Here is an 11,404-nt window from a genome sequence, read left to right on the forward strand (position 1 = left end):
GAGCTCTAGGTCCAGGACCACGTGGCATGGAGATCCAAGGAGCAGGGTTTCCAGGCAGCTACTGTGAGGACTCCAACCCAGCCAGCCCTGGCCCAGCCCCAACAGGCTCAGCTTCAAGCTCTCCCTCCCCAACTCCCAGCCCAGCCACAGGCTAGACTCAGAAAGTCCCTCACTCCTGCAGGGTGTGGGGTGGGTGCAGGGGGCTCACAATAATGGAGCTTAAGCAATAACGGTACAAGGACATGCGGGGTGTTCCCAGGGTGAGGTATGAAACCTCACGCGTGGGTAGCCTATCTTCCACTAAGGGAAGCAGGACAGGGATGCTTCCCTGTCCCATCCCCGATCCTGTTACCCCTCCTCTTCCTCTAATGCCAGCTCCCCCCCAACTCCATCATCACCCGACTTCTGAGGCAGAGGAGCAGCTGAGTGCTGTGATATGAGGAAGGGCTCCCGATCCACCCCCACTTTCTAATCGGGGCACCTCACTGCCCCCCATGGGCTTCCCATGGACAGATCTCCATCACTTCCGGCCCTCCTGGCAGCCCATCCTGGAAGGCAGGAAGAAGGAAAGGAAGGGGCTGGCAAAGGACAAGTGAAAGAGGCAGGATCAAAGTTTCCAGAACTTTCCTCTGGCCACACCTTTGCTCAAGCTGTGAGTTCCCTAAGAAGCCCTTCCCATCGTTGCCAGTTGAGATCTCCCCAACACTTCAAAGTCTCCTCCAGCCTGAGGCACCATCCCGCCCAGCTCGGGCCCCTCCCTCCTCCCAGCTCCTCTGCACCTGCACAGAGCCCCTCCTCCAAGGGCTCAGGGTCATGCCTACCTCCCCGCCGCCCAGCTCTGCCACTACTAGCTGTGTGACCTTGAGAAAGTCATTTCACCCCTCTGGGCCTCAGTTTCCTCATCTGTAAAATGGAGCCAACAAACATTTCCACTTCCCAGGGCTATGGTGCCTTTTAAATAAAACAACGCAACTGAAGCGGTCAGCGTGAGCACAGGCCCACAAGCAGGGCACAAGAAATGGTGCTCCAGTACCACCTGGGTACCCCCAGTGGGGTGAGGAACATGGGGTGGGGGGCCCCAAAATGTGGCAGGCACAAGAGCGGCCCTCAACGAGTTTCCAGTTTGGGGGTGGGCAGATGGAAACAGCTGGAACCAGGAGAGAACTAGAGTGGCATTGGGACTCAGACAGCAGGGGTTTGGGGGAGCTGGGAAAGGCCCCTCCCCTTGGGAGAACAGCTTAAAGAAGACAGAGAGCTGCTGCCCAAGTTCCAATCCTGGCTTTGCTACTTGGTGGCTGTGACCTTGGGCAAGGGCCTTTACATCTCTGAGCCTCAGTTTCCTCCTTCCATATGAGGAATGAATATGGTGATGGCCCCGCCCCCATATCTACAGCCCTGGCAGGCGGAACGGCAGCAGAGTAAAGGACGTGGGTAAAAATGCCTACCCCTCTTTCCCCCTTTGCCTCACAAGGAAGGCACTTCTGAGCTGGATCTTGAGGGATGAGTAGGAGTTTGCCAGACCGATGGGAGAAGGGGCCTTTCACGCAGAGGGAACAACATGCATAACAGCAGGCAGGCACGAACAAGCAAGAAATGACTGGAGACGGTGGGGATGTCCAACCTCCTTAGCCAGGCCTTCAGGGATGCTCCGGGATCAATCCCACTCTACCCTCTAGAACCTTCTCGCCCTTCCATAGCCCTGAAGGCATGTAAACCCCTCCAGCACTGCACCCTCCCAGGAGCTGCCCTTCTGTGAGGGGTGCTGGCATCTACCACCCCACTCCAGCACCTCTGCTTCACTGTGCTTCCTTTGAGGTCCTGCTTGAGTCTCCCAGCCCCTGGTCACCACCAGAGGTGGGCACACAGCGCGGCCCCCTAAAGACCAAGCTGACCCCAGCCCCGCCCTCCACCGGCCACGGGGCCGGACTAGGGCCAGTCCCGCTATACTCTGGCCCCAGGAGGACGTGGCCTTCTCCACCCAGGCCTCCCTGGGCCCAGCGCTGGCCCTGCATGCAGCTGGCACTCGGGGGGAGCTGAGCGAGCAGGAGGTGGATGGGGAAGAGGTGTGACGGGGAGTGACAGGGGTGATGAGAGGACCCTCCCCATTCTCAGCCTGGGGGTGCAGCCTGGTCCAACTCTAGGGTGTGAGGACGGAAGCTGGGGAAGCCGGAGGGGGTGCAGCCAAGGGGGTGCAGGCGGAAGCGCATGCAGCCCCACCCCCACCAGTGAAGCACCCCCACCCAGCCCGCCGCCCTGGGAGCGCGTACACACCTGACATCCACCTTCCTCCTAGGGCCAGCGAGAGAGAAGCAGAGAGGGAGAAGCTGAGAGAGAGCTGGAGGGAGCAAGCACGGGCCAGGAGTGGGGCAGGATGGGAGGTGGCAGAGAGGGGAGAGCAGGCCGTCCAAGGGCAGGAAGGCAGCTGGTGTGGAACTGTGCCCCGCCTTCTGTTGCCAGCTCCGCCCCTACTGTGATCACCCCAGGGCACGGCACCCGAAGCCTGCACTCCCCACCCCCCATGACAGGTGCTGCACCCCACTCCCCACTGCACTCTGGGCAGGGAAAGGACAGGAGGAGGAAGGAGGCGAAGGACCTCATCCCCTGGCTGAAGCCCCACCCCCCTCATCAGTTCATCACTCACAGGGGCCCCAGCCCCTCCATTCATCAGCTTGGCCCTAGGATGCCCCATGCCAAGGCTGGAGTCCTGGAGGGGGGCATGGATGCCACCCTAGGGTGCCCTGCCTTCCACATCCTATGCCCCCATCCTCCCCATGCCCTATCCTGACCCCTCTCACGCTGGGTCCCTAATATGGGTCCCCCAACCCTGCCAATGCAGGGGCCTCCCTCTACAGCTGAAGACTCATTTTCTGGGCAGCCCCAGGCGCTCCAGCACCTCTGGGGGCACAGCCTTCAAGTACAAAGGCCCTGCTGTTTGTAGCCCCAGGTCCCGGGCCCAGTCCTGTGCTGACCACACACCCCTCTGTGGGTGCTGGGATCTGGAGCACCACGCTCTGTGGACCAGTTACCGAACCCAGATCCCTGTCCCTGGAGCCCTCCCAAAGCCCCACCCACCTCATCAGGATGCCTGCCTCATCACCCCCACAGGCCCCAGGATGCCCAGGATGGGTTCCCTGGACCTCGGCTGCCTTGACGTCCAGCCCCACCCACTGCCCATCAAGCTGGCTCTGGGATGCTCAGAAGTGGCTCGGATCAGGGTCCCCAGGGGGCACTCACGTGTTGTTGACAATCTGAAGCCGCTCCCCTTTCTTGAAAGACAGGTCAGTCTCTGTCCGCGACTCATAGTCATAGAGGGCCACGAAGGTGGTCACTCCGCCTGCTCAGAAGACGGGCGTGTCAGAACAGCCAAGGCCCTGGCTGGCGGAGGAGAGCCCTGCACCCTGGGGGTGGGGGTGGGTCCCCCACTGCCAGCCCGGAGGCCTGCTTTCATTTACCGACGGCAGGCTTCTACGCATGGCCCCTGTGTCTATGTGTCTGGCACAGCCGTGAGGGCACGGAGGAGGCACGTGGGTCTCTCACGTGCGTCTGAGCAGGTTCAGGTGACGAGCCCAGCGGGTGATGCTCGGTGTCGGCTTCTGTTTGGTATGTCTTCCCCCCAGAACCCGAAGTCCCCAGTAACAGGCATCTTTGTTTTGTTCCTAGAGTCTGGCGCATAGCAGGTGCTCAAGAAACAACCATGGGGTGAATGAAGCAGTGAATGAAGGGAAACTGCCCCTGGGGAGGTGGTTCTGTGACTCTCTGTGTGACTCTGGGTGCTTCGGGCCATCAGGGACGATCCTGGCTGCGGGTGACTGTCCCTCCTGAAGCCTTCTCTGTGCCCATCTTAAGTTACAACCTCCATCCACACATCCCCCAGCGTCCCTCCCTGTCCTCCGTGTTCTTGCAGAGCAGTTACCACCCACAAACACACGGCACAGTTCACACAACTCGCTCTTCGCCTCTCTTCCCCAGGAGGGTTTTGTCTGTTTTACACACTGCTTGTGTTCCTGACACCAGAAGAGACCTGGCACACAGGCGGGGCGCCACGACTGTCTCTTGAACAAATGAATGGCTGTGTTTGTGGATCCATCTGTCCCACTTGGGTGCACGTCTGTGTTCTCACTGCACGTTTGTGCATCTGCGAGTCCGTGGGTTCTAGCTGAGCATGTGTGCACTTCTGAAGGGCTGTGACTGCACGTGTCTGTCTCCATCTGGGAGTAGAAGGCGTTTCTGTGTATGTGCATTTGTATTTGTGTGCATCTGCGTTGGGTGTGTGGCTGTGCCTGGAGGGTGCCCATTCCTGCGTCCCTCTGTCTCTGTGTCCACGATGGAATCTTCAGCCTAACATGTGCACGTGTCCTATATGGGTGTCTCTGAATGAGCTGCCGACTGTGTGTGTGTGTGTGTCCGTCTGAAGGTGTCCCGGTAGAAATGCCCGTGTTTGTGTGAGGGTCTTACCTCTCCAGAACCACATCTACATCTCTTACTAAGCCTCACTCGCCCGGGGCTGCTGTACCCCCTCAATACCAGCAGAGGGCGCAGGGGCGCATCTCGTAGGTTCGGGCCTCTGAAGACCCGAGCTCGCTCTCTCCTAAAACCTGTCCCGTCCCCTTGGCCACTCACTGCCTCCAGTCCTGATCCATCTCAAGGCTAACCAGAGCGAAAAGGAAAGCCTCAGACCTGGTCCTCGGGCCTCCCCAAGAAGCCCCCGGCTCTCTGGGCCTCAGTTTCCACCTGCAGCCCTTTATCTCTAGGGCCCTTTATACTGTGCATCAGAATTCAGCCCTAAAGGCAATGGCGTGTGCACCACATTTTCCAGTTTATAAAGCCTCCAAAAAACTCCCAATAGGCCCTAAGACCAAGTAACCCCTAGACTCCTCCCCATCATTAAGAGAAAGAAACAGCAGCCCAGAAAGCGGGCATCGCTGCCCTCCGGGGCACACCGCCACCCGGCATTCACACTCCCAGGCACACTGACCAGACAGGGGCCCCGCCCTCTGCGGGGAGGTGACTGTGTCCGAGGAGTTGAAGCCTCCGAACAGCTTGGGCTCAGCGGCTGCAGGGGCGAAGGCCGTGTTGGGGCCGCGGTGGCCATCAGAGGAGGCTGGCTTGCTGGGGGTCTGTGAGGAAGGGAAGGCACCCCCACCGCCGCCGCCACCGCCGCCGCCTCCGTGGGTGTTCTCAGCAGACTCCAGGCTGCGGCGCCGCTGGCTGGCATCCTTGGGCTTGCTCTTGTTGCTGCCCATGGTCCTGGAGACTAGAGAGGACCCTGAGGTGAAGGACTCTGGGAGCAGACAGGGCTACCTGGGCCCCTTAGCCCGCACTTCCACTCATTCTACAGATGGGAAAACTGAGGCCCAAAGAGATATCTTTGGGTAAGTTACCTTTCAGAACCTTAGTTACTCCATCTACAAAATGGGAATTGTGATGGCACGCATAAAGGGCTTCCTTGGTATAAGGTCAAGCACAGAAGAAATGCCTCATAATCAGAAGCCCTAACTGCACCCCGCCCCCTTCCCCTGAGACACCGTGTCCGTCCCTCCTGGACAGGGACAGCATCTGAGGCATGTGTGTGTTCCAGGCACCCAGGAGAGGGCTGAGGGTTTGTTGAGTGAATACATGGTTGGCTGAAACTGTCCTACACCAAGGAACGAGGTGCTAAAAGTTGCAACCAGGGCAGGGGTATAGCAGGCAGCTGGAAGAAGGAGAGATGGCTGATAGCTCATTCCAGCCCCAGGGCCTTTGCACATGCTCTTCCTTCCACCTGAATACTTTTCCTTGACTATTTCAGCAGAGTAACTCATGTGTCTTTCAGTTCTCAGCCCAAAGGCAGCATGTGGGGAGTGGGAGGGAAACGTTTGGGGTGATGGATTATCTTGACTATGTGGATGGTTTCATGTGTGCATCCATGTGTCAAAATCTATCAGACTGCACCCCTTAAACATGTGCAGTTTACTGCATGTCAATTATACTTCAATAATGCTCTTAAGGAAAAAAAAATTCACCTCCTTTGGATGTGCTCCCAAACTACTTTCATTGGTTTAAGTTCCCTTCCTTTTGTGCCTCTTCTTGATAACATGAGGCTTCCCTGGTGGCTCAGACAGTCAAGGGTCTGCCTAAAATGCAGGAGACCCAGGTTATGTCCTTGGGTTGGGAAGATCCCTGGAGAAGAGAATGGCTACCCACTCTAGTATTCTTGCCTAGAGAATTCCATGGACAGAGGAGCCTGACGGGCTACAGTCTGTGGGGTCACGTGACCCAGTGTGTGTGTGTTCGCGCGCGCACGCGTGCACGTGTGTGATTATATGATTATTCCTATGGGCTTTTGTCCATCTAGACACATTGCTGCACTCCTAGTACCTAGAAGTGGCACATAGTAGGTGCTCAATAAACAGCTGAATGAATGAGTGAATGTGTGACTATTGAAGAGTTAGGAGATGTCTAAGCAGGAATCTGGGTGGGCTAGAGATCAGGAAACACAAAGAAACTCAAGTTGCAAACTCCCCAGTGATGACCATCACCCCACCACCCCCTTTTGCTCCCTACGTCCTCATCTACAGGTGCTGACTCCCACCAAGCCTGGCCAGGGTCTCCCCACCCACTATGGCCACCCCTCGCAGCTCCCTCATCTTGGCAGCCCCGATGGGTCACCACCTCACCTGGTGGAAAGCAGGGGCTATCCCAGAGGACCTGGGAAGCAGCCTGAGGTCAGAGCACGAACACCAAGTGTGGAGTCAGGGGTCGTGGACTAGAGGCCCTGCTCCACCTCTGCCTGCTGTGTGACCCTAGGCAAGTCACTTCCCCTCTCTGGGCCTCAGTGTCCTCATCTGCAAAGTAGGGATAAAGCAGACTTCTCAGGACTATTGAGGGGATATGATTAGAAAGAGAAATCAGGAACTTCCCTGGTGGTCAGTGGCTAAGACTCTGTGCTCCCAGTGCAGGGTGCTTGGGTTCGATCCCTGCTCAGGGATCTGACCCCAGGTTCAGATCCTCTGTGCCACAACTAAGAACCAGCACAGCCAAATAAATAACGATTTTAGAAAGAGACATTGCCAAGGCGCTGACCCTTGGGTCATGATTTATCTGGCTCTGACTCTGGCAGGCCCAGTGCTAAGTGCTCCCCAGACCCGAAAGATCCTTCATTCCTCTCAAAGCAAGAGAGAGAGTGAGGCCAGGTATAGCATGGTGGGCTCCGAAGCCAGACTCCCTTCTCTTGGATCCCAGCTCTGCCCCTAACTGGCTCTGTGACCTCAGGCAAATGACTTAACTTCTCTATGTACCCCATTTCTTCATCAGGAAATGACTGTGACAACTGAAGGCAAGGCAGAGTGCTGGGAACACAGTAATCACCCTGCCACACCAGCTATTACTGACACTGTCATTCTGGACACACTGGCGACGTGAGTTCCAATTACTCCCTCGGGGATGCTGCAGGTCCTGGAATCAGTCCAGAATTCCTCTGGGAACCCATGAATGGGGAAAAGTCCCCATGACTGGCTGGGGCCTTGGGGAAGACTGTTTGCCCTAAGCACTAAGCCCAGCTATGCGATGCCCCTCCCTAGGTGAACCTTAGCCAGTGCCTCTAACCCTCTGGGACTCAGGCTGCCTATCTACACAATAGGGGTGTGGCCTGCATGCTCCCTGGGGGCCAACCAGCTCAGAGAATGTGGGGCTGGGAAGGCCCTGGGGAGACCTGCTCAAAAGATCACCAGGGGAGCAACATGCTGATGGGCCTGGGAAAGCTGATTTCTATGGCAACTCAATCCCTTGAGGTCATGATGCCCAGCAGTGCTCATATGGTTGCCGTCCTGTGGGACCTACTGACCCAGTAGCCCACAGCCCCAGGCTTGATGGAAGCTGAGCCCCAACCACCATACCTCCCACTCACCTGCTCCCCCGGAACAGTATTCACAGCACCAACTGTGCAGTAAGCCCTCTGCCAGTCACCACAGGGGGACACAGAGATGGACTGGCCAGGTCCTGTCTCAGGGGGTGCATGGTCTAACAGTGGACTTGTTTGCAGGACTTTGAGAGGAAATAAAAATATAAAAGTTTTTTTTTAATTTTAATGAAGAACTTTCTAAAAGCCCAAATTTTCTTTACAAGGAACTAAATGATAAAGAATGAGCCTGCTGTCACTAGAAGTAATCAAGGACAAGAAAAAGAGTCCTTTGACGTGCCATGGAGGGCGAGGGACAGCCAGGGCTGCACCTCGGAGGCCCTTCCAGCACCAAGAGGATGCATGTGCCCTCTTGGGAAGGAGCAAGGAAAAAAGCTCCTGGCCTCTAAGTTCTTACACTGACCAAGAGGACCACTCCCCACTGAGGCATTCAGAAAAAGCATAAGAGGGCCTTCAAGACTAAGGTGGCCTGGGGCCTCTGACTGCAATGTTTGTTGGTTTGGTGGGGTTTGGGTTTTTGTTACACAATGATTATACAAGTACCATGTGTTTGGAGAGAGGTGGGCGGGTTGAGGTCAAGGGCAAGAACACTGGAGAAGACCATCTGTGTGAGTTCCAGCCCTACAAGCCCAGTGTAGGACCTCATGCCTCAGTTTCCTCCTCTGCCAACTGAGGATAATACCAGTAAGTACCAGGTCATAGGGCCACTGGGAGGATCCATGAGGAAGTACACAGAAGATGCTGGCAACATGCCAGCCCCTGGGCATGGCGGTGGACTTCCTTCCAGTGTCATATAAACATAAGACCGAATCCAGGGACCCCACTAGTGTGCTTGACTCCAAGCTCCCTCCAGGCAGGACCAGGTCAGATCCATTTCCTTATCCCCACTAGGTATTCTGAAATATTTGTGGAAGAGACAAAAGACTAAATGCAAAGACTAAGCACTTTGCATCCTGCTTTGTTCCTGCAATGCCACACGGTCAAGACCATGTATCTGAGATATTCAAAGTCTCCTGGAACCTGGACCTTGTACTGGGCCCTGCTCTAAGCACTTTGCAAATATTGACTCATCAAATCCCCATGATAATCTGGGAGGTAGACATTAATAGTGTCTCTATATTATTGATGTGGAAGCAGAAGCACAGAAAGGTTGAGGCACCTGCCTGAGGTCACACAGCGAGGATGAGAATGAAAAGAAATGGGGACATGAAACCACATTGAGCAGGTAAGAATCAGGGGTTGCTCATGGGGTCCACCTCCTGCCTTCTGGACCTCTCCTTCACACAAACAGCCAGATAGATGCCCATGGCAGATGGGGCATGACTGGATAAGGCAGCCTAGCCCCGTTCCTCTAGAAAGACCAAGATTTCAAATTTTTTAAAAATATATTTATTTATTTACTTGGCTGCATCGTGGCTCTGAGTTGTGGCACGTGGGATCTAGTTCCCTGACTAGGGATAGAACCCAGGTCCCCTGCATTGGGAGCGTGAAGTCTTAGCCACTGGACCACCAGGAAAGACCCAAGATTTCAAGCTCTGACACAGCAGAGTGTGCTAGAAGGACAGCACATTTAGGGAGGGATCCAGTCCCTGCTAGGGTGTGTCACCTTGGGACCGACCATCCTTCCAGACTGTGGTCTCCTTTCTTGAAACAGGACTCTGTCTCAGGGCCCAAACACTAAGTCACCATGAGCTGCCCATTTGAGAAGGGCTAGCTCCACACATCTCTTCTGCCACTTGCTCACTCCCAAGCAGAGATAGATCCCCCCTGGGGTTCAAGAGGAAGTGGGGAGAGCTCCATACTGGGGATGTGTGAGGCTCCCAGAGGAAGGCGGTCCCTTTCCTCTGGGGACCTGCTCCTGACCACAGGCTCAGGACAGAGGACCTGTGCTGTCAATACCGTGACAGGCCCCAGGATGCCCTACAGCAGTGGTCCCCAACCTATTGGGCACCAGGGAACAGTTTCGTGGAAGACAACTTTTCCATGGACCACAGTGGGGGGTTGAAGATGGTTTGGGGATGATTCAAGCCCGTTACACTTACTGTGCACTTTATTTCTAATATTATTACATTATCTCCATCTCAGATCATCAGGTATTAGATCCGGGAGGTTGGGGACCCCTGCCCTACAGCACTTCCCCATCAGTGTCCCCAGGGCTTCATGCTCAGTGGGCCCCAAACTGACTTAGCATCCTCCTCTAAGACTGCCCCGCACTCCACGTTTCCGTCTCAGGGCTGGTTCACGCATCCTTCCTTCCAATCTTCCTCATACACATCCCTCCCCTCACCCTGTCTCTACTCCCTCGAGGCCAGGCCCTTGTCATCCTGACCTGGGTCAGCAGTGGAGACCCCTCCTCCAAAAGCCAGCGGCATCTCTGTAATCCATACAAACAAATGGGGCTTTTGTTCAAAACTGTCCACGGAAAACTGGAAACAACCTAAGTGTTTATCAGATGGGGACCAGATAAATAAGGGATGGTCCATTCACTGAGTGCACAGCTGTGCAGCTAAATAAACAGAAAGAGTGCTCCGTGTGGCCTGGGAAGATGCTCATGATACACACTATTAAGTGAAAAGAGGAAGACAGCACTGTAGAAGGTCCTCTGGGCCATCAGGGGCCTCAGTTTCCTCATCTGGAAAATGGGGACAATAGTGCTACCTAGGTCCGAGGGTTGGTGGAAGGATTAAAGACACAATGCAGGCAAGGGCGTAGTGGGGTGCCTGGCATGTAGTACACAGCAACTCCAATTATTTCTGTAAATTCACGTGTGAATGTGTATGTGCGGATACACACACACATGCTATAGAGGTTTAGAGAAAGTTTTGGAAGAAGTCCAAGTTCTTCACAATATTTCATCCAAAGGTATGAAAAAGGGAAAGGAAAATCCCTTCTTTATGTTAAGTGTTGTATCACTTGGGCTTCCCTGGTGGCTCAGTCAGTAAAGAATCTCCCTGCAATGCGGGAGACCTGGGCACGATCCCTGGGTTGGGAAGATCTCTGGGAGAAGGGAATGGCAACCCACTCCAGTATTCTTGCCTGGAGCATCCCCAAGGGCAGAGAAGCCTGGCAGGCTACAGTCCATGGGGCTGCAGAAGAGCTGCACACGACTTAGCAACTAAACAACAAAAAGAATAAAAGTAAAACAGACATTTTCAGACAATTAAATATCAACATGGGCTTCACCGGTGGCTCAGATAGTAAAGAATCTGCCTGCAATGCAGGAGACCTGGGTTCGATCCCTGGATTGGGAAGATCCCGTGGAGAAGGGAATGGCAACCCACTCCACTATTCTTGGCTGGTGCATCCCATGGGCAGAGGAGCCTGGCGGGCTACAGTCCATGGGGTCGCAAAGAGTCAGACATGACATTTAGAAATTACTCGCATCATTTTTTTTTCAATGAGTCTTAAAGAAACATATAAGCGCTTCCCATCATCCTCTCTGGATGAGGCCTAAACCCTTCACCTGAGTCCACGCGGCCCCTTGAAGTGGGGCTGCGGCCCCCCCCC

General features: G+C 55.1%; 1 protein-coding gene across 6 annotated transcripts in view; it reads right to left on the bottom strand.

The window, feature by feature from the left end:
* Positions 1-11,404, bottom strand: part of SRC (SRC proto-oncogene, non-receptor tyrosine kinase) — a 56,469-nt gene that overhangs the window by 16,791 nt on the left and 28,274 nt on the right. For 2 of the 6 annotated variants that reach the window (XM_010829187.1, XM_010829183.1), the window contains 3 exons: positions 6,657-6,824; positions 4,976-5,254; positions 3,235-3,334 (listed from right to left, as the gene is read on the bottom strand). In XM_010829187.1, coding sequence (XP_010827489.1) covers positions 3,235-3,334; positions 4,976-5,243 — 368 coding nt within the window. In that variant the 5' untranslated portion in view covers positions 5,244-5,254; positions 6,657-6,824. Of the gene's footprint in view, positions 1-3,234; positions 3,335-4,975; positions 5,255-6,656; positions 6,825-7,885; positions 8,023-11,404 lie in introns of all 6 variants that reach the window. The other 4 variants (XM_010829188.1, XM_010829182.1, XM_010829184.1 and 1 more) reach the window with 3 other exon arrangements.

Source organism: Bison bison, unplaced genomic scaffold (assembly GCF_000754665.1).
Source record: "Bison bison bison isolate TAMUID 2011002044 unplaced genomic scaffold, Bison_UMD1.0 scf7180017864500, whole genome shotgun sequence".
Lineage (NCBI taxonomy): Eukaryota > Metazoa > Chordata > Mammalia > Artiodactyla > Bovidae > Bison > Bison bison.